Source organism: Marmota monax, unplaced genomic scaffold, assembly GCF_021218885.2.
Source record: "Marmota monax isolate L192 unplaced genomic scaffold, Marmota_monax_Labrador192_F-V1.1 WCK01_AAM20220418_F8-fsc00201, whole genome shotgun sequence".
NCBI lineage: Eukaryota > Metazoa > Chordata > Mammalia > Rodentia > Sciuridae > Marmota > Marmota monax.
In genome coordinates, this window is record NW_026695150.1 from 1,763,601 (window position 1) to 1,786,002 (window position 22,402).

Here is a 22,402-nt window from a genome sequence, read left to right on the forward strand (position 1 = left end):
AACAGATAACATCAGAATCTTATTTGGCTTTGTTTAAAAACTCCCCCTCCCCCAATGGCTGAACATGTTTCTCCTATGAAAGGTTTTTCAGAAGTTTAAGAAAAAAAAAGTTGGGGTGTCTTGGGCCTTAAAACTCTTGATGAAACAAATAAGAAAAATAGGTAGGCAGGCCATAGGCCTCAGGAGGCTAAATTGGGCATCTTTTCTAGAGACATCTAGACCAGTTTTTTGGTTTTTATTGAGATAGTTTCTGTGCTTTGATTGGTATCCAGTTATTCTGGTAGATGGATAGTAATCCCCTCCGCCACACCAGCACTGCTTCAGGGAAAACAACAACCACAGCAACAACTGAAAATAGCTGAAAACACATTTTCAAGTCCCTATTATAGAAGTTGTACATAAAAATTTTAGAATAATAAACATTCAAATATAAGAGATCATCCATGACAATAAGTATATGAAGTAAAATAGATCTCCATTCGTCTTCATTTTTAAAATCTAGAATAGAGATTTGGGAAGAAAAATGTGGATGGAGCACTACATTGAGGGCTCTATGAAAAGACCCACTTGGAAAGAGCAAAGAAAATATAAGCATAATAGGTTAAATATTTAATTTAATTGAAAGAATCAAGAATACAAATTTGTTTTTAAAAGTACCTGCCACAATTTTCTTTTCCCTTTAATCAATCAATTACAAATTTACCCTAGATTAATGACACATGGAAAGTGCCACTGTGGGAGGAGCTGAGCTGATAAATTCCCATCCCTGACAGGGTGTGGATGGAAACTTACCTGGCCAGTTGTCAGCAGCAACTCCGAAGGCAAGAAGGTAAATTCTCACATTGCCTGGTATGGTTTTCAATATGAACACTGCATTGGAAGATTGTCTAAAATAATAGAAACCAAAAGGAGATATGATTAAAGTTGAATGATAGGTTATTTTTATTAAGCCTTTAAAAAAGTTTATGTTATGATGGTTTGAATTTTCTGCAGGTGTGGCAATACTCACTGGATGATCAATCATCTTTCTCAGCCTCCAACCATCTGGTCAGACAGTCGATGTATCTGATTAACTTTTTAAAACAATATGAATGTTTGAATAACTTTTTTTTGCCTTCATATACTTGACAGATTGTATTTCATCTTTTAATGAATTATTTCTGCAATATAAAATGGAATGGTATTTAGGTTATCCATATTGTAAGTAATGTGAGTTTAGATGCCTCTTTCCTACTGTTTGGAAAACACTTTAGATTGCATCTGTCATAAGTATTTCCTTGTTTTTAGATATTGTTTATTATTTAATTTGTTATAATCTGGTTATATTTATTCCAGTAGAACAGCATGGGTAAAATTGGAATTTTACCTGGGTAAAATTGGAATTTCATTCTTGGATTATTAGTAGTTTTGTGGAAATTATAAGCCCAGAAATATTTTTGGAATATAAAAGTTTTTCTTCCTGCTGCATATAGAAAGAACAATTTCACCTAGAATATATTTGGTTGTTAGAACATCTATCTAGTCTAAACTTTTAATTTTCACTATAAAGGAAATAATATTTTAATTAAAAGAACTATTCTAATAGAGTAGAAAATTAATCAAAAACTAATTCCACCATGCAACATCTCTATTACAGCTGCCTGCAGAATGTATAATGTTTGAATAATATCATCTAATATGACATTAGATTTTCTACAATAAAAAAGGGGTAGTAATAGTAAATCAATCCTTAAATACTAAAGAAATGCTCCTATGTGCTGCCATTGTTTTATTTACTGATGAGATACAAAGATGAATAAAAAAATTGAACTTACACTCAAGCATTATGTTTTATAAGTAAAGAAAGAAACATAAAAAACAGGTACATTACAGTATAATAAGGAAAGAAAGAGAAACATAAATGTAGTGTGGTTATTAAATACATAGTGGTGGGAGGAAAAAGTGGAGAAAAGTCAAAGAGGGTCTCACATGAGTAATTAAGCCAGAAAACAAAGAATCAACCAAAGGAGAATGTGTGTGGATTCCTTAGAACCCATTAAAATGGGCTGGGGGTGTGGTTCAGTGGTAGAGAGCTTTCCCAACATGCTCCAGGCCCTGTAAAACCCCAGCACTGCAAAAAAACTAGCAGATAAATGGACAAAACATCAAAAAGAAAAAAATAAAGGAAAACTGTTACAAATTTAAGATAACTAATATTAGAAATTTTTAAAACTAGGAACTTTAGATAACACTTTCTAACTTTTCTTATAAAAATTGGAACTAGATGGAATTTTAATATTAAAATCAAAACACTTTGTTTTCAAAGTTTTGAAGTGATGGAGGGTAAAACCAAAAATATTGACAATTTTAAGTAAATAAAAGTAAAAATAATTCTAAAACAACACTAGGAAACAAAGAAGCTACAGCATCTAGGGATAATATGTGTAAAACAATCCTTAGAAACAAAATGTGTATATAACATGAAAAGTTAATAAGTAAATGATCATAACTCTAATAGATAATTTTTAAAAAGGAGTATAATGAGGGACACTTAACAGAATATATAAACAGAAAAGAATACATGGCCAAATGTTCAAATGTTAGTGAGTATCAATGAAATGCAAATTAAAAAATACTACAACTTTTTTTTCTTACTTTTAAATTATCAAAAATAATAATGACATTACCTGAAGATGGTGAGACAATGAAGCAGCTGCTTCATGTGTAAGCTTGGCTTCAGAGTGTGCAAGTCAACCAGTCTTTTAATATTTAACCCAGAAATTCCACATTGACGATATCCTGAAGAAATAATGCGAATGAAGATAGAAGCTGTCTGTACTTATTAAGATGTTCATTGTACAATTCACAATAGGGAAAATCAGAAACTAATAAAAATGCCCAACAAGAAGATATCAGTTTAAAAATTTAGATAGAGCCATCTAATTGTATAGGCATTAAAAGGACAAACAGGAAGGCACATCTGAAGTGAAACCAAGTGATCACCTGGGCACACACAAGTGCATCGGACACAAGTGTATGTTTCCTGTGTGGCCCAGACCCAGACAGGACACGTGCTCAGGCCTGATGTCCTTGAGTTGGCCCCTGCAGGCCCACCAGGGCAGATTCTGTTCATCTTTTCCCAACTATGGATAAGGGGATGTTTTATAGGTCTTATGTTTTGTCTGCTTATCTGCTAGTTGAAATTGACCATAGTGACAATATTTACACCTTGGAAATGGCAAGCTCTAGAAGTCATGGTTTTTGTTTGTTTGTTTGTTATTTTTAGGGAGTCAGTTTATTAATAGTCCCTCACTGTTCTTATGTGGCTAACCACCCCCAATGACAACCACCCTCCTGACTTCCAAGGCTGCAGATGAGTTTTGCCAATTCTGGGACTTTTCCTGCTTTGTTAGATCATGGATTTCTTAAAGTCAGAAACCGCATCTCATCCGCTTATCCTTTTTTTACACAGGGACTGACCCAGTGAGAGAATTTTATGCATGATCATTCAAGAGTTGGGTTGCTGTAAGATTTAGACAGTTCCTAATTTAAAAACCAGTCCCCAAGACAAACAAACAATCCATCAGAAGATGGTTATTAGATGATATTTTAATCAAGTTATTAAATGATCTCCCCACTTCCCACCTTTTAAACTTTGTATGAAGCCAGGAAGGATCTTGCTACTATACGTGTGCACATCCAGTCAGGTAATAGTTACTGCAACCTTCAGGTAGTTTCTTTCAGTCATTTTTCTACCAACTGTCTTTCTCACCTCTTTTTTGGTGAGTCAGGCAGCGTGAAGGCAGCACAGACCTATAATGGAAGCTTAGAGCTGGTCTGTGGTGTGTAACCAGGTGACTCTCAGAAAAGGAGACTTGGCTGCGGTGACAACATCATAGTAATTGCAGTCCATCTCAGGAGACTCATGAAAAGTAGTTTACAAATTTGAAGAAGTTTTAGGTAGAAACGTGCAGAATTTGGAGGTGTTCTGCGGCTCTCAGAGTGAGTAAGGGTACTGCAAGAATTAGAAACAAGTGCCTAAACCAGGAGAGCAGGCCAGGCACCGAGAGATCTTAGCTTTCTTCTGGCCTGCCGCAGGATGGTGTGCAAATCACTTCACTTCACCTGGCTTCAGTGTTGTGTATCTTGAGAAGAAGGGAGTAGGCCCACAAGCAGCCACGCCTTTCTGAAGTACATGAGATGCGGGTCACTCTGTTCTGGAGGCACTCGTGCCAGAGAGAAACACCCTCCCCTCTGTGCCAGGGGCACATCCACAGAAAGGAGCGAAGGCAAAGTTGAGCTGGAGCTTACGGACGCCGGTCAGGACCATTCTGTCTTTGCATGCACACCCTTCTTTCCTTCAAAATTGCCAGCCTCTGGACAAATAGCCAGGGTGGCCCTTACCTTCTCCTCTCTTGATGCTGAAGATTTTCATCAAATATCAGCCTCTGTCCTACAACCACAGCTTTAAAAATATTAGACTGCCTTTTCTATAAAGTTTTATGAAAACCAAAGCCTGTGGAATCCCCTCACCCATGGCTGTCTTTAATGTATTTGTTTTCTTTACTTCCTTGGTAGACCTGTGCTACTAAGTGGGCCATGTGAACCATGCTGTAGAGAAAATGTGTTGGATGTGAAGTATTTCCCAACAAACGCAAAGGTGACTTTCCAGTGTAAGAAGCAAACTGAATTGCCAGACGCACCCAGGATGCACATTACCTGAAAACCACCCACCTATTAGGGCAGATGGCTCCTGGAAAAAGATGACCTATAATTACCCACAGATTGTTTTAAAATACAGAGCATATCTCAAATCTAGCTTCCCAGGCACAAAATTGGAAATTCAAAGCAAGTACACATCTGGTAGAAAGAATTTAAGGATAAAAATAAACGAAACTGAACAAGGAGGGAAAATGTGACTAGGTGTGGGGTATGTAGGACCAGCTTATCCTGAGTTGAGAGCAGGTATTGTAGCCATAGTGGATATAGTAGGAAGAGTAGTTAGTTTGGAATTAAGTATATATGTGATTTGATTCTTCAGTTTTCTCATCTTGTGAAAGGGGAGCTATAATATCTACCCTGCAGAAATGTGGGGTTAAAGCTAATATATGTAAACTATTCAGATCATATCAGGTATAAATTTTTAAAAAAGTTGTCTAAGATTATGTTTTTAAATTAGAATTTATTAGTTATAAAAACGTGTATTAAACTGGAAAGATGCTAACGTCAAAGTGTACTGTTCAGCTCAGTAAACTAACTTATTTCATGCTTACTGTGTGGCACATACCTAATGACAAAACTGCAAATAAAGGGGCATATGTTTTCATCTTGGAAATATGCACTATCCATAAGCAAAGAGACCAAAGAAAAGACATTTAATTTGCAAGCCACAGGTCCAAGGTAAGATCTCCAGGGAACTTTCTTGCTTCTTCTAGAGTAGCTTGGGGTCAGGGACCAGAAATCTATTCTTAGGAAAGTCACTCTCTTGAAAAGGATGTTGAAAGAATTGACTTCTATACACTCATGACCTTTGAAGATCTGTTTCCTCTTGAACAATATTAATGACTGCTCAAGTGCTTCAAGTTCTGGAGGCTGCATATGCAATGAGTCAATGGAGGTAAGAATGCTGGCCAGGGTCATGACCTGGGACTGTTTGCTGGGCAAATCCTCAGGCACAGACCACTGAGGGGAGAAGGCAAAAGACTTAAGCAGAAACAGGCACAGCCTGTGGAGGAAGAGGAGGAGGTAGCACGAGGTTTTCTTGGCTGCTGATTTGATTGTGGGGAATGGCAACCTTTGACCATACTGTACCTGAATAAAGGAGGCTCCCCAAAGAAATGAGTAGCATTGTTGTGTCACCAAAAGATCTGTTTAAGTCCTAATCTCTGCAGCTGTGAATGTGAACTTAATAAAACAGGGTCATGGAGGACTAAATTAAATGAGGTTATACTGATTTAGGCCTCTAATTCAATGACTGGTGTCTATAAAGGGGAAATTTGGGCACACACTCACGCACTCACACACACACACACACATATAGTCATGGGCATCATGTGCAGATGGAGGCAGAGAGTGGAGTGATGTGTCTATAAGCCAAGAAATGTCAAGATTGCTGGCAGCCACCAGAAGCTGGAAGAGAAGATGTTCCCTGAGAGCCTCTAGAAAGAACTGATTCTGCCAACACCTTGATTTTGGACATCTATCTGCCAGAACTGCAGGAGAATAAATTCCTGCTGTTTAAGGCACTCAGTTTGTGGTAACTTGTAAGGCAGCTCTGGGAAACTAATTCATACCACTGAACAAAAATAGATTTCTTTCTCTATGGGTATAATACTGACACCATTGTTTGGATATATAATGTTGGGTGACCTTAGTTTTCCAGTTTATTAATTATTTATTATTAATCACACATTGAATAATTGTCTATGATTTTATCTTGAGTATTAAAAATAAGAATGATTTGTTTGTCTATTTGCCAATGTTCTCCAATCACCACTTTTTTTCTCTCTCTCTCTCTCTTTTTTTTTTTTTGTTTTAGGCAGTTGTCAGTTTTACAATGGAGTCTCTGATTGAAGCAAATACCAAATTTTCTTTGGATCTTTTCCGAGAGATAACCAAAGATGAGAGTCAAAAAAATATCTTTTACTCTCCTCTGAGCCTCTCAGCTGCCCTGGGCATGGTCCGCCTGGGGGCTAGAAATGACAGTGCTCGTCAGATTGATGAGGTGTGTATCCATGAAGGTGCTGCATGGGGTCCTGGACTCCGGGTGCACATTCAAAGTCAGATGCTGATCCTCTGCTGAGCTGATCCACTGCACGGTGGGATTGCTTGAGTCCTCACCTTCTTTTCAATTCTACCCGTCTTCAAGGTTCTAACTCCATCTCCTTATGGAGCCTCCCCAGCCTCCCCCCAGCAGACAGCTTTTCCCACTCATCTTCTTTGTCTCTATCTCTGTCTACAAGTCTGTCTCTCTATAATTATTGGTAACAGTATTAGCTGGTGATTTTTAATATGCGTGCTTTGTCTCTTGCTTATTCCATTAACTAAATATTTATTAAGCCCAGGTATTTGTCCAGCAGCTAAGTTCTCAGTGTCCTCCTTAACCCTTCTTTTTCTCTCTCACTTCACACCATGTGGGTCGGAAGATTCTGATCACTTTTCTTTCCAAATATAACCAGAATCCAGATGCTTCTTGCCATCTCCCTGAGGCCTGAACCTTACAATCTCTTCTAACATGGCACTATGGACAGTCTCCTGAAGCTGTTCCCATCGGCCATCTCTTCTCAACACAGCAGCCCGAGAGCCTTTTAAGTCCCTAAATGCTATCCTGGACAGAGGAAACATTCAGTTACTTCCTCTGCATTCAACCCCAGATCTAAGGAAAGAAGCCTTTATTTCTGTGAATGATGGTTGATTACTTCGTTCGACTGCATAATCATTGTTACATTATAAAAATGTGACTGAAGCTCTCTCTTGATGCTTCCTCCTGTTCATATTGTCTGAAAGACCCTCCCCCCTCATCACGCAGGTACTACACTTCAATGAACTTTCCCAGAGTGAAAGCAAAGAACCTGACCCCTGTTTGAAAAGCAAAAAAGCCGTAGAGGTTGACAGTTCTCTGGAAGGGCAGAAAGAAACCACGGAGCCTCTGGATGTGCAGGTGAGCTGTCGCCCTGAACTCCTGCCCTCTTCTTTGCAGACTGCTGGTTCTCGACTGCAACTGGAGAGGGTTACTCATCCCCAGACATTTGGTCCTGGCTGCTGTGAACAGCAATAACCTCATGTGACCTATGATTCCTTTGTAATTATGCTTTTTATACATCCTTGGCCCTGAGTTAGTTTCTTAATGAGTAAGACCTGGTATCTTCTGCTCAGGATTAAAAAAAAAAATCACTTAGCCTACATCTCCATTACTCGCCTGCCTCCGCAGACCACAGGCTCCCAGGATGGAGTGTGGTTGAAGGTGAAGGGGAGCCAGGGGTCAAGGTGCAGTGGAATCTGCCTCCCTCCACCTCTGCAGCTCTGTTTGGTGCTGAGAGATGCCCTGACACACAACGCTGCCGTGCTCAGCTCAGCCCAGGGGTAGGAAGGACATTCTCCAGGCTCTCCCTCCCTCGAAATTTAGGAGGTGGAAGACAATTGAATTTTTTTGTGTCCTTTTGAATACTGAGGAAGCCAGGGTGCCCCTGTGCATCGCTGGGTCCTAGACACACTTTTCCTGAGTGGTCTTGACTCCACTGTGGGAGCCATGGTTTCCCAGGGACCCCTCTCACCTCCTTTCTCTCTTCTTCACCTCAGAGAACACCCAGCAACTCTGACTGGTCTCTGTGAAAAATACCTGTCCTTCAGGGGTGTTTAGCTCTTCTGATAGTCCTGTTTGAGGTCGTGATTTGTCTCTTCTTTTGTTAGGCCAAGTCCTCCAGTGGTAAGAACGAGCTGCTCAGCTGCTACTTTGGAAATCTTCTCTCCAAGTTAGGCAGGGTCAAAGTTCACTACACCATGAGTATGGCCAACAGGCTCTATGGAGAGCAGGAATACCCAATCTGCCCGGTGAGTAGAGCGTGATGGGGACAAAAGCCATCACAGAGTGTGCTACTTCAAAAGCAAGAAGCTGGATAGTTCACCTGCCACCGGGCATACAGAGTTCTTTCAAGGGAGGATGTGCTGTGGACTGGTGGGTGTCCAGGTCCACCACCTCCTGTCCCACACCCACCTCTCAACTCAAGTTTACAAGTTCTGTTGTAAGTGTGCAGAGTGGGTGGCGAAAGGGTCATGTGCACAGCCGCCTTGGGAGTGTGCGTGGGCTTGGTAATGACATTCTAGTGACCTTCTTTCCCAATCCAGAGCCCTGGTAGATTTGGGCTGCCTTCAAGGCACTTCTCTAAAGTCCCCTTTGGTGCCATGATCAGGCAGTCCCAGTGGAAGTGGCGTTCTGGGAGCCAGAGACGTAGATCTGGTCTCTGTGACTCAGCAGCTTCTACCTGGCAGAATGTATCTCAACTCGGGCTCTGGTCGCCCTCCAGTCTCCAGGAGGAGCCACATACTAAGCACAGACATGAGGGGTGTGACCAGTGGCACATATGTGTCACAGCTGTTTAGAGCTGGACTATAGGGGGAAGGAGAGAGCCTACTTTTGACCAAAATAAGTGCTTTCTTTTACAGTGGGAATGACCGATTATTCCTTAAAAAATAAATTTTGGGGATATAAATTCAGATATGATACAATTCATCTATTAAAAGTATACAAATCAACAGTTTTGGTATATTACATTGTTCATTTAAAAATCACAGTAAAAATACACATAACACAAAATTTGCCATTTTAACCATTTTTAAGTGCATCATTCAGTGGCCTTAGTTCCATTCACAGTGTTGTGTAGCCATTACCCTATAGACTTGGGGAACTTTTTTATTACCCCAAATGAAAACTCTGTAGGCATTAAGGAGGACTTTAATTCTTAAAAACAGAAGCATTTTACAGCTAAGCCTCTTAAGTTACTCTATATTTACTTTGTGATGTCTCCACATGTGGATTGTTCTGATAAAACACTGTCTGGCAGGAAAGCCGTCTGCCATTGTAACTTCAGACAGCTTCATGAGCGTTGTGTCCTGTTCTGCCATGGTGGCTAGCCAAGACTGGGGTAGAGAGAGCCCGACAGGCCTGCTCCCCCAGTGTTAGGTGACGAGGAGGACATCTTTCCCCTTAGACTTCCCGTGACTGCTTCGCTCTAAACTCCTGGCATCTCCACATGTTTTTATTGTGCTCTTTCCCCTCTATTCCAATTGCACAGGAGTACTTAGATGGTGTGATTCAGTTTTACCACACGACGATTGAAAGTGTTGATTTCCGGAAAGACACTGAACAGTCCAGACAAAAGATCAACTTCTGGGTTGAATCTCAATGCCAAGGTAAGGAGGACCAAACGCAACGTAGCTGCTATTCCTTTCTGTTTCAGAGAAGACTCATTGGCAAGCCCAGCTTTTCAGATTGTTGACCTTTTGGGGACAGATGCTCACTATTGTAGACTGTGTTCAAAACTTGTTTGGAATGAGCATCAAATGTTTCAAATGCTTAGATATTTTGGTTACTTGTTATTGCTCTTTTGCTTGAACATAAATAAAGATGAAATGCCTGTCAACCAAGCCTAGGGCTGGCAGGAGGTCAACTCTTTCCATGAATTAGTAAAAAGTTAAGATTATGAAGTTATTCAGAGGGACATGGAAATAATAAAACCCTTGTACTTATCACCTTTTCACTATGTGTAAAAATGTTTCCTGAGTGAAGGAGAATGTAGAGACAGTGACAAGTGTTGACACTTTGAGGCCCGTGTAAATGGGAGGCTCTTCTGTTATAGAACTCTTCCTGCCCAGCTCCCAGCCAAATGGAGGTCTTTAAGTGGAAGAGAGTCTGTAGGAATGCAGAGCGTCTAAACTGGCCATTCCTCCCAGTCATGTTTAAAATATGCCCCAGTGTCCTTACTCACAAACCCATGTATCAACCACACTTTCCAGGCCGCCACGTGTATCCATCATGGAGCCTCCCACCAAGGACACTTATCTACTATGTCCTGCTCTTTTAACTGTCCTCCTGACAAATTTTCTTAAAGTCACTCAGATATGTGGCTATTCCAAGAAGCACATAAATAGTGCTGCTTTGAAATAATATCATCCTTTGTGGAATACTTATACTTTTCTTGAGTAAGATGTTCTTCATTCTAGAGATAATTGCATTAGAAACAAAACAAAATGAAACTATGTCTGAAAGCAGCTAAATTAGTGTTGACCACCATGCTGGTTCTCAGTGGCCGTGGCTGTAGGGTAAAAACTGGAAGGTCTCTTGCTTCCTTAAAATCCATGATTCTCTAAAAATGATGTTTCTTTAGTAAGTAGAACCATAGTCTCATATTCTAAATCAGTTCTATAGGCTGTCATTATATATATATTTTTTGATGCTTCTACTGCTTTATTATGGAGTTTCCCTCTGCTGGTATATATGGGTCTCTAGCACTTTTGGAATCATACCAGTGTCCTCAGCACTGAATGTTCATTTACCCATAATCTTCCCCGTAAGGTATCCATTGAGATAGAAGTTTATCTGTTATATTAGCATTACTGAGAGCTCCATTTCTTGGGCTTACAACATCACATAACAAAAATAATATGGCACATTTAAAAATATTCTTTGAGCTACTGAGTATTTCAAAGTTACAGAAATGTTTATAGTATCTAATATTTACTTATAATTAATACATAAGTTTGCATTGACTTAATAAGGATCCACCCAAGCATAGAAATTTTCAGTATTTTGTTTTGTTTTACATGATGAACTAAGAGTAAAAGTGAGCTAGAAAGGGTTTAAGGCAGGGGTGTGTTTTTAAAAGACGACTCTGATTGTGGAATGGAGAACAGATCAGAAGTGGACAGAAGGAGATGTGAATGTAGATGGTCAGGGCACAAAGACAGAAGAAGAGGAGCTGGTGGCTGGGACCAGTTGGTGGCAGAGGAGGTGGCAAGAGGAGGATGGATTGGAGAAGTACTATGAGGTGGAGCAGAAGGATTTTTATCAACCACTTAGGTAGGTGAAGGATTGTTTGGTAAGAGCTAGAGAGTGACTCATAATGCTCTGATCTGAATATTTTAATATACCCAAATGAAGAAATTGCCTAACTGCCACCCTATTCATGTGTCCTATAACATGTGTCCATTATTTTAATGAAAATTTTCAAAAAATTAAGGATTTTACTATAGGGAAATATGCCCTATCCATGATCTTGTTTTTTAAAAATTGTTTTTAAGGGCATCGTGGAATGCAATCTGTACATGTAATTATATCTGTAATCCCAGTCATTTGGGAGGCTGAGGCAGGAAGTATGCAAGTTCAAGGTCAGCCTTAGCAACCCAGCAAGACCCTGTCTCAAAATAAAAATTAAAAAGAACTGAAGATGTACCTTAGTGTAAAGTACCCTTGAATTCAATACCTAGTACCCCCTCAAAATGATAAAATATTCACCAACAGTTTATGTTCTTAGGTTTGAGGTCTTATTTATTGTAGTCATTACTATTTAAAGATTAGTTTTGTTCATAATGTGTATATATGTTCGCTGGATTGATTTAGCCATTCTGTAATGTCTACATATTTTAAAATGTTATATGGTACATGATAAATATGTACAATTATTAATCACCAATTAAAAAGTACATTTATAAAAGGTAAAGTTCACTTCATTGTGAACTTGCTTCTGGACTCAGCAGCATTGAGAGGACTCAACTTCTCCAGGTCTTTTTTCCTATTTCTTGGTTACTTACAGTGGTCTTGTCTCTCCACTCCATTTCCTCCTAGATTTATCCCCCACTAGCCCCAGGTCAGAGACTCAAACCTCCCACAGGGAAGCAGTCTGAGGTCTTATTGGCAGTCCCTGGGAAAGGAGGCTGGAGACCAGCCCCATGTTGCTCTAGGTGCGGCCTAGACAGTGCTCCCTTCTTCCAGTGCACCCCGGGGTTGCAAAGCCCAAGGAACTCAACCCCTCAGGCCAAAAGGGTTTTAGCATACAGGGCCGAGGCAAACTGCTGAACACAGACCAAGGCATTTTTTTGCTTGCCCATGTGGGGTTGAGGAAAATGTTCATATACCTGAGATAAAGGTAGAGGGCTACTTCTGCCTTCACAGTAAGATGGTAACCCTGGGCATCTGCCCACATTCTTAGTGACCGCAGCCTGGGAACAGCAGTGGACTTATTTCAGTTGTCTTTGTTACCTGATGCAATGCCCTGTGCCCCTCTCTTCCATCAGCAGGCTTCTGCTTCCTGTCTCTAGTCTTCCTCACGCAGCCCCAGGCCCAGCTTACCTCTGGTATTTCTCAGGGATTTAAGTCCCAAGCTTCCTGAGGTAGAAGGGTCTTCCCTTCTCAAACCTCAGCCTGTGTTCTAGTAAGTGGTCATTTGGTACACCGGGGTGGAAGGATGCACCCCGGGGGGGCTGCTCCTGATAATGTGGGGCTTTTCTGGTCATCCCCAGTGCTGTGTACTGTGGGTCAATAGAGGGAAGACGTCAGGGCTGAGCCTAGGTGGCCTTGCTGCTTCTTGGCTGTTGGGCATCACCTCTCATTGCCGCAGTCTGTGTTCCATAAAGAAGAGACAATGGTACCTGCCTCTCATGGCTTATGTGGGGTGAACTGAAAGAAGGCTTGTGAAAGTCCCCACAAAAGAGGCTTTATATCAAGGCCTAGTTCGTTTTTGTGTGTATTTGTTTGTGTGTGACTGTATATACTGCGCCACGACGAGAGCTTGAAAGAGGCAGTTAATACCATAGCTATTTTCTCAAGGAGACTCCAAAATAGTCAGGTGGTCGGATCTCTAACTTGAAAGATGAACCATGGTACTAGCTACCTGATGACAATCCCAATTAAAAGTGGAGTGGAGAGTTGGAGGAGAGTCCCTTAGTTCCAGTGTCTGATTGGATCCTCCTTCAGGGCAAAGTGGGGGTTCCTCTCCTCTTCACCCCCCTTTACCTGTATTGCTTCTCCACCTGCAGCACCCTCACTTTGTTTTCTTGTCAGCTCTTAAACGAGACACTCTAACTCTGGGGATGTTAAGATGCATTAAAAAATCCTTGACTTGATGAAGACTTATGACATAATTCACACTCAGGATATTCTCCGGTGCATCTCTATTAGGTAAAATCAAGGAACTCTTCAGCAAGGACACCATCAATGACAAGACTGTGCTGGTGTTGGTGAACGCCGTGTACTTCAAGGCCAAATGGGAACAACGTTTTGACTGTGACAACACAGTTGATGAACCTTTCTTTCTGAATGAGGTACTTGTACGACAGCCTGTAGATTATTAGATATTCCATTCGTGATTTTCCCCTGACAATGGTTTGCAGTATGTGGTCCCCTAACAATGGTTTGCAGGTCTCGGAGTTGCAGCTCACATTTACGATCCTAGCACTTAGGGCTGAGCCAAAGTCAGCACCTGAAGTTCCTTGGGCATTCTGTGCCAGGTGCTGCACTGTCTGCTTTCTGTTCATCATTTTTTCTGTCCTCCAAAATGACGTTATGAAGTGGATGCTATTATTACAATGTAGGAGTTGAAGGAAAAATGCAAAGGCCAAGTTACTCAGCCATGCATTAGGAGTTACTTCTGTGTTTACCCCCAAACCCATGTTCTAAGCCACTGGGATGAGACTAGGCAGCCGGCCACCGGTAAGCTGTTTTGCTTTGTTATTGGGGACAGTTTTTTCCCCTCTGTGTCCTAGATTGCTGACTTCCCCACCTCAAGGTTATTGGGAGGCTCGGGTGCTCTGGGTAGTGCCCTTTCTTCTGAAGGAAACTATGGACCTGGGGCTGTTATTTAATATGTGGGTGATTACCATTTAGCCATGGGTCCTCTGGGTGCCGTGGAGGGGTCGACCAGGCCAGAGGAGATGGTGGCACGAGACCAAGGGACTGGGTTGGAGCAGGCCTAGGAGAAGGGGAGCTTGCTGGGCTTGCTTTGGCTGACGAGGCTGTGGGAGGTGTCTGGATAGGAAGCCTACCAACAAAAGTCTTGAGAACTGACTAAAAACACAGGAAGACCTTGTTGGCGGAGGAAAGACTGACTGCTCAATGGACAGAGGCTCTCCTAGGAGGGGCTGCTACCATGGTTTGGGACTTCTGGCACAGACTCTTCTCATCTTGAAGAAGCCGTGTTCTCAGGGAAGTTGGGACCATGGGGTTTGTGAGCTCACATGGCCAACTGTGACTTCCTGCCTCGTCACCCACAGAATGAAGAGAAGACTGTAAAGATGATGAAGCAAAAGGGCACGTTTAGAATCGGCTTCATAGAGGAGCTGCAGGCACAGGTCCTGGAGATGAAGTACACCACGGGGAAGGTCAGCATGTTCGTCCTGCTGCCACCTCGCTCCGCAGACAACAGGAAGGGCCTGAAAGAGGTGAGTCTTCATTTCATGTCTGTACTGAGTTCACCTGCAGATCCTTGGAGAACAATACTGTTATTATCCACCAACCTCAGAAAGAATGGTATCTTAGCTACCAGAGATATTGAAGACTTACAACAATTTGAATTAGATTAGATAACTTTTCTTATTTGTTTAAGCCAAAAGAATGCATACCGAAACTATTGAAATAGAAGTGTCATCTCTTAATTCATAGCCTTCTGCAATCATTTTTCCTGACCAAGGAATCTGAGTGCTGAGTCACTTGAGAATTGTTACAAATGAAATAGCTTTCCGTTTTTCACTGAGTATGCTGACTTCTGGTCTCTTCCTTAGACTACTTTGCTGTAGTTCAACTAAAGACTCTCTAACTGCATTGTGTTTTTGAATGCAAACACTTTGACAAAAATACTTTAAGGAAGGAATTAATGCAGGCTGGGGAGGCTATCCTGGGGTAAAAAGATAGATGAGGGAAAAGGTGAGAGAGAAATACCACTATAGTAATCACAATAACAGTAACAATGATTATTCAGAATTTACTATGTGCCAGCACTTTGTTAAATACTTCACATATGTTATTTTGCTCAATCCTTGAGAGAGCATAAATGTCTTATCTCTGTTTTATAGAAGAAGAAATTTAACTTTGAAATGTTAGGGCTTGCTCAGGCTCACCCAGCTGAGCTTTGCTGGTCTTTGAACATGAGTCTGTCAAGCACCAGAGCACAGTGGAACCCAAATTGTCCTGTAACTTTTAGAGAGGAAAGAGGTTTCCTTGGAGGAGTTTTAAATGAAATCAGACCATTTGAGGGTTATAGAAAGACCTTGAAGTTTGTATGTAACTGACTGTCAAATGGTCTTAGGCACTTTGAAGTAATTGGGGTATTCTTTGCAGGTTTACAGGCTGATCCTTAACGTTATTTTTTTACTCTTGTAGCTTGAAAGGAAAATAAGTTATGAAAAACTCAGGGCCTGGACTAGCTCAGAAAACATGTCAGAAGCAAAGGTAGCCATCTCCTTCCCCCAGTTCACCCTGGAAGACAGCTATGACCTCAACTCCATTCTGCAAGACATGGGTATTACGGATATCTTTGATGAGACGAAGGCTGACCTCTCGGGAATCTCTCCCAGCACCAATCTGTACTTGTCCAAGATTGTGCACAAGACCTTCGTGGAGGTGGATGAAAATGGCACCCAGGCTGCTGCAGCCAGTGGGGTGGTTGGCATGGAAAAGTCACTGCCGTCCTGGGTGGAGTTCAACGCCAACAGGCCTTTTCTCTTTTTCATCAGACACAACAAAACCCAGACCATTCTTTTTTGTGGCAGGGTCTGCAGTCCTTGAAGGGACCCACTGTCCAGCACTGGGGTGTGGGAGGAAAGTGGCAGTGGTCTTCCTTCCCCTGTGTAATGAGGGCACCTGTGCATTTGCTGCTATCCAGAGCTGATTGCATCCTGTTCCAGCCCCGAGCTGCCTCCCCCAGCCATCAGCCGAAGTTTGTCCTGATCTTTTTCACCCTGAAGCTGATTTTCATCTGTTTATTCCTAATGAAGGGCCCTTGCTGCCTCCCTCTCCCCTTCTACCTGCAACTTTCAAGCATATAAATTCACCCTCTGTGACCTGGTCAATGCAGTTTCGAATGGTATTAATTTTATGTAAGATACCTACCTCCTTATGAAGGAATTCTGAAAGCTCATTGACAGAGTACCTTTCAGAGATGGAAAACTCAGAAGCCACTTCAACATGGGGATAGCAAGAGTAAACATTTGGAATGTGTTTGGGAAACTCAGCTCTGTTCTAGAGCAGTTATGGTCCTGGCCCTTGCTGGGCAAGAGGCCCTGCCTCCTCCTCTTACTTCTTCCACTGCATGGAAGATGTCCTGGAAGGTCTTTTCACTTGGGAGAAAATGGCATCTGGGGGTGTATTTAAACCATAGTTCAAGGATGTGTGAATCCCCAGCCAGCATTCACTCTGCATATAGTGGGAGAATATTTGTATTGTGAATTTGACACTGACCCAGGAAAGTGATAAGAGGATTTTGAAAGTTTGGTCTCAGTTTTTCTTATCAAAACTGCTGGAGTATCATGAAGCACTTCCCCTGTCTCTTCTTTGTGCCCTTCCTTAGAGAATTCCCATCTGTTGCTCATTGCTGCCAAATGCCCAGTGTGTTGTAGTGGGCAGCTGGGCTCCCCACTCCCTGCTCTCTGGCAGTAGGGACCTATTTGCCCTTCCAGGGGGCCTTATGCCTGGTGATGCTACTGGTAGGAAAAGTCCAGTGACTGGGCTGACACATGTGGAATCCTTCCCAGGATGTCTGGTGGCTTCGTACTGAGGTCTAGATCACTGGAAGTATGACACCTGAGTGTTCAGACCCCAGACCCCCCAGCTCTGTTCTTCTGAAGAGCTCTCTGAGTTCATGATATCCCTTAGCGAAAGGCCCTGAATGACCACTGCCATGTGCAACTCTAGTGATTTGTCAATCTCTTTTGTGATTTGGGTTGTGGTCCAGTTTTACTTCTGTGCCTGTGACTCTCCTGCTCCCAGCTGCCCCTGTGCTGGTTAAGGGTGGCTGTGGCAGTTAACTTAGGAGCAGGAAGATCACCTTTACATGACCCGATGCTGACAAGTTGCTTGTCACCTCCCAGTTATTTGCCCAGCCAGACTGAGGCACCTTGGGACTTCTTTGTGCTCTGAGAGACAAACTCCATTCTCTCCCTGCAGTGTTCTCTTTGTGGAAACTTAATGATGGAGTAGAACAATCTGTCACTGGTGATGTGGGGCGGTGCGAGGCAGGAAGGAACTTCTTTTCTTTGCTTTTTTTGTGCTAGCAAGATTGACCTTGCAATACGGCAGCTGGAGGCAGAAAGAGCACCAAGTTGGTAGGTTGCTGTGATTGCTAGAAAACCCACTAGATGAAAATCATGAGGTGGACAAACTCCTCTGCTTTTCAGTTTAAGGTCCCCTCCGTCCAGCAATGTTGACTGATAAAACAAACAAGGTAATGAAGATGACAAAACTATCGCTTTCTTATTGCTATGACTATTCTGGGAAGGGGACCATGGGTGGATAGGCCCCCACAGGCCCACTGACACTGTGCAAACAGACCAGAATCCCTAAAATCCCAGTAAACAGACTCTGTGTTCTCTTTTATCTTGACCCAAGTCCTCCTTGTGATTTCCTACACTGTTGAATAAATATTCTCCCCTCAAACTCCTCCCCACTTTTTCCCTTGAGCTGGGGCAAGCCAGAACATGTTGCTCCATTCCTAATTGCTGTTTACTTCTTTTGCATGCATGGAATCTTCAAAATCACAACATCATTAACATGAAACAGAGGTCCAACTGGGACAGCAGAACGAGGAATCTGTGCAGCTGTCTCAGTGGATTCTTTGCTCCATGAAGAATGAAGATGAATTCCACGTGAATTCTTCATCCTCATTCTTCATGTTAGGCTTTTGGTTCCCCAAGTCCATTTTCTTATCCTAGTCTTTGCACTCAATCTAAATAATCCAAATCTTTTTCTTCTTACTCAATAAAAATAACAAAATAAATTCCCATACATGCATATTTCTAACTGAGGATATTAAATCTATAGACTCAATTTGCAAGTTGTCACATTCTAATACAACAGGTTTTCCTTCTAAGTAACGTTATCTATCATGTGCATCAAAGTTTTAGCTACAGACGGGTAAAAAAGATTTCAAAAGCATTCAGATGAACAACAGTGGTGTTGAGAGAAATCCATATACCCATTATTGACACACAAACATTCTGAGTAGATCATCTCATAATCCAGTTGAAAAATATGGGGAAAAATATAGGATTATGAAAAAAAAATAGTGGTAAGAAAAAATACATTATGATATAGACACAAAAAGGAGACTTCATAAGAATGATTTATAGCAAGAAGCAGAATAAAATTTTAGAAAAATTTTTGGCATGCTTAATAGTATTTCAATAGACCAGGCATCTATGGGATTAGATTAGATAAATGCTCTTGAAATATTAGAAGACTGCCAGGGGAATCAAAAACACAAGAAGAATTTAAATAGGTTTTAAAGGCAGTCAAGGAGCAAAACTGGCTCACTGGAAAATTTAGTGATGAATAGGGCACATTCAAGTTCTTAGAACATACAAGAAATAACAGGAGGGAAGTTTGTAGACACAAAGAAAGAATAGAAAGTAAACCCAAGAATTATGGTATTTCTGAGGAAGAAAGCGGATTACTGGCATGGATTCAATAATCAAAGACATAATGTAAGAAAACCTTCTTGGTTGTCTGATTACACCTATTGATTTCCAAGAAAAGTAATAAAAAATGGACATGCCAAGAAAATTGTAAAACAAATGATTGAGAAAATAATCCTATCAGTACCTAAGGAGAAAAGAAAATAGTTTATGTGTAAAGGATAAAAAAATAGCAGATAGAACTCAAACACTTTTTTGTTTTTGTTTTTGGTTAAGTTTCTGAACACAATGAAACCTAGTCTACAGGTATGAAGGGAAAATACATGATTAAACAATTTCATATTGGTCAAATTGGTCTGTGTGAAAATACAAAAGAAAATTGTTTTCAGACATACTTCTCTGTGTGAGTGTTGTTATATTTAAATTCCCAATACCTGGCACCATGCTGGAAACATCACAGAAACTAAAATTAAATGCATGTTGCTTTGAGTGAATCTAATACAGCCAAGACTCAAAAATCCAGCATCAAAATCCCTTCAGTAAAAATATGACCTCAGTTTATAATCAAAGTAAAAAAAGATAAATTTCTTATTTAAAATTCTCACTATGCCTAAAATTTTTTGGAAGCGGTAACTCTTTCTGTTAGCACTGATTTTCTTTCTTTCTTTCTTTCTTTCTTTTTTAATGTTGGATCCAGGCATGGGATGAGTTTCAATACTCTGAATAAACTCCAGCCCTGAAATCTCTGAGTTGGAACAGTGGTAACACCTAATGCTATGGTCTTGTTGAGTGCCAAAATTGGTCAAAGACCTTCATAGGCAATAACACATTTAATCCTCTCAGTTATTCGGAGAAGTAAGTTTTTATTATTGTTCACGGTGAACTGATGATAAGTAATTGCCTTAAAGTCACACAGGAAGCAAATAGTTAACCCTGGATTTGAACCAGGCTGTCTGGCTGGATGTCTTACAGTTGAGAGATAACCACTACTTTATCTTTCCAAATAGAAGTAAAGAACACAAAGGATTATTTGCTTCCATTTTTTTTTTTAATTCTACATATGCGAACTGTGAAGCTAAAAACTTATTCAAGGTAAAGTTCTGGGTGGTGGAGTAGAGTCTTAGAGAATGCTGGTTCTTAAAGATTGTGGATAGAGGACTCAGGAAGCTGCTGTTTATAAGGTGGCAATAGCAGCAGCCAGGCAATATTAGAGAGAAGTTTCCATGCAAGGTTTGAAGCCATGGTCCACTTGTCTAAGAGCACACCCAGTCTCTCCCATTCCCAAACTGTGAAGGCCAGCCGTGGAAAACCCCTAAAGGGCATGCACTGGCCCCCTAATGAGGAGATTGAATGAAAAAATAAGCCTTCCAAATGAGTGAAGAATACAACATAGTGAGGAAATCAACCTCAGCTGAGTTACTAGGTCAAACAAGAGACTTTAAACATGTAAATAATAAGATTAATAACATCCATCAAATAAGGCCAGGGAATTAAGAGATTCATTTATAGCTTCTGGGATTAACTTAGTTATTACAAATGATCGGTAAATAGACTGAGTATCAGAGTGCACACAGCTGAAGGTCAGCTGGAAGATTGAGTTTTGGAGTTCTGGGAAAAAAAAGAATAAAAAGGTAAAGCAATAGAAAGTACTTAAAAAGGTTAAGAGCCATTTGAAGTAGTATATGAAGTTCCAACATTCATTAATGGACATTTCAGAGATAAGAAGAGAAAGAATTGAGGGAATGAAGTTCCTTAATACGTACGAAATTAAAAACAATCATATTTCCACCCTGGCAAAATTATAGAGGATCAAAGAAAAAAGAAAGTATTCTAAAAGCTCGTGAGTTACAAGAAATAGAATTTATAAAATGGAATGAGAATCAGATTGAGCTCTGGTTTCTCTTTGGTCCTACAAGAAGAAAGAACCTTATTTTAAAGTTCTGAGGAAAACATTATGAAAGTCAACTGTCTTTCCCATACAAGTTGTGGGTATTCAAGTGTGAGAGCAACTTGCATGAACAAGGACTTCAAGTTTCCTACCTGTCACCTTTAACCTAAAGGAATGTCTGGAAGTTCCAGTCCAAAAAAACCTAAAAATGAAGTGGTGAAGAAAATCTGGGATATGGCTAGCAATGATGGAGAGAGAGAGAGAGAGAGAGAGAGAGAGAGAGAGAGAGAGAGAGAGAGAGAGAGAGAATTCATGAGGGACTGCCATGTGTGACTATGGAGGCTAAGAAGTTCCAGCAATGGCCGTCTGCCAGCTGGATAGTCAGGACAGCCGCCTGTGGCATAGTCCAGGCTAAGACGGAAGGCTAACCACCAGGTGAGTGCACCACCAGGTGAGTGCAGGTGTGTGTGTGTGTGTGTGTGTGTGTGTGTGTGTGTGTGGTGGTGTGACTCCTGATATGAGCATGACTCCAAGTCTCCAAGACTGGGCAGCCAATGGTGTTATTCCATTGTGGTGTGTGTGTGTGTGTGTGTGTGTGTGTGTGTGTGTTTGGGGGAGTGCTATTTATGTCCACTCTGAAATTATGATTTGTGGTATTCTTCAGGGTCATAGCTGCTTTTTAAATGATATTTAGTCCATGGGGTAGTGTTATGTTGCAGCTTTGCCCCCTCATGATTGATTTATTGGGGAGTATTTCCTTCAGCTGAAAGGTGTTGCTCCACTGTTTTCTTTTCATAGTAATTGGGAATATTTTTTGGCACTTATTTTTCCTGTGCATACAAAGCATTTCCCGACTAAAAATGACTGGCAGCTGTGTGAAGGTACTTTCTGTGCCTCCTTTTGTTTACTTGGTTCAAGATTGCCCTCTTCTGTTGGAATAGTTAAGTGCAGTTTAAAAAATAAATGGTACTATAAACATGGATGTAGCTGCGTTACCATAGTGTGCTGATTTTAAGTCCTTTGGGTTTAGACCAAGGAATGGGATAGCTGGGTCAAATGGTGGTTCCAGTGCAAGTTTTCTAAGGAATCTCAATACTGCTTTCTAGACTGGTTACACCAATTCGCAGTCCCACCAGCAATAAATGAGTGTGCCTTTTCCCCCAAATCCTGTTTATAGCAGCTCAGTTCACAATAGATAAACTGTGGAAGCAAACTAGATGCCCTTCAATAGATGAATGAATAAAGAAACCATGGAATATTACTCAGCATTAAAAGAGAATAAAATTATGGCATTTGCAGGTAAATGCTGGAGTTGGAGAATATCATGCTGAGTAAAGTAAGCCAATCCCAAAAAACCAAAGGCCGAATGATCTCTCTGATAAGTGGATGCTGATCCATAAAGGGGGGGGGCATGGGAAA

General features: G+C 41.0%; 1 protein-coding gene across 1 annotated transcript; it reads left to right on the top strand.

Moving 5' to 3' along the window:
* Positions 1 to 782: 782 nt before the first annotated feature.
* Positions 783 to 19,713, top strand: Serpinb12 (serpin family B member 12). The gene is made up of 8 exons (XM_046428216.2): positions 783 to 829; positions 6,518 to 6,703; positions 7,508 to 7,639; positions 8,389 to 8,529; positions 9,771 to 9,888; positions 13,652 to 13,794; positions 14,743 to 14,910; positions 15,848 to 19,713. Exons 2-8 carry the CDS (start codon positions 6,536 to 6,538, stop codon positions 16,250 to 16,252), a joined length of 1,275 nt encoding a protein of 424 aa, XP_046284172.1. The 5' UTR covers positions 783 to 829; positions 6,518 to 6,535; the 3' UTR covers positions 16,253 to 19,713.
* Positions 19,714 to 22,402: the final 2,689 nt, after the last annotated feature.

Coding starts and splice junctions, on each gene's coding strand:
- Serpinb12 (XM_046428216.2), top strand. CDS start 6,536: ATGGAGTCTCTGATTGAAGCAAATACCAAATTTTCTTTGGATCTTTTC. Junction 9,889..13,651: donor GGTTGAATCTCAATGCCAAG/GTAAGGAGGACC, acceptor CATCTCTATTAG/GTAAAATCAAGGAACTCTTC. Junction 13,795..14,742: donor AACCTTTCTTTCTGAATGAG/GTACTTGTACGA, acceptor CGTCACCCACAG/AATGAAGAGAAGACTGTAAA.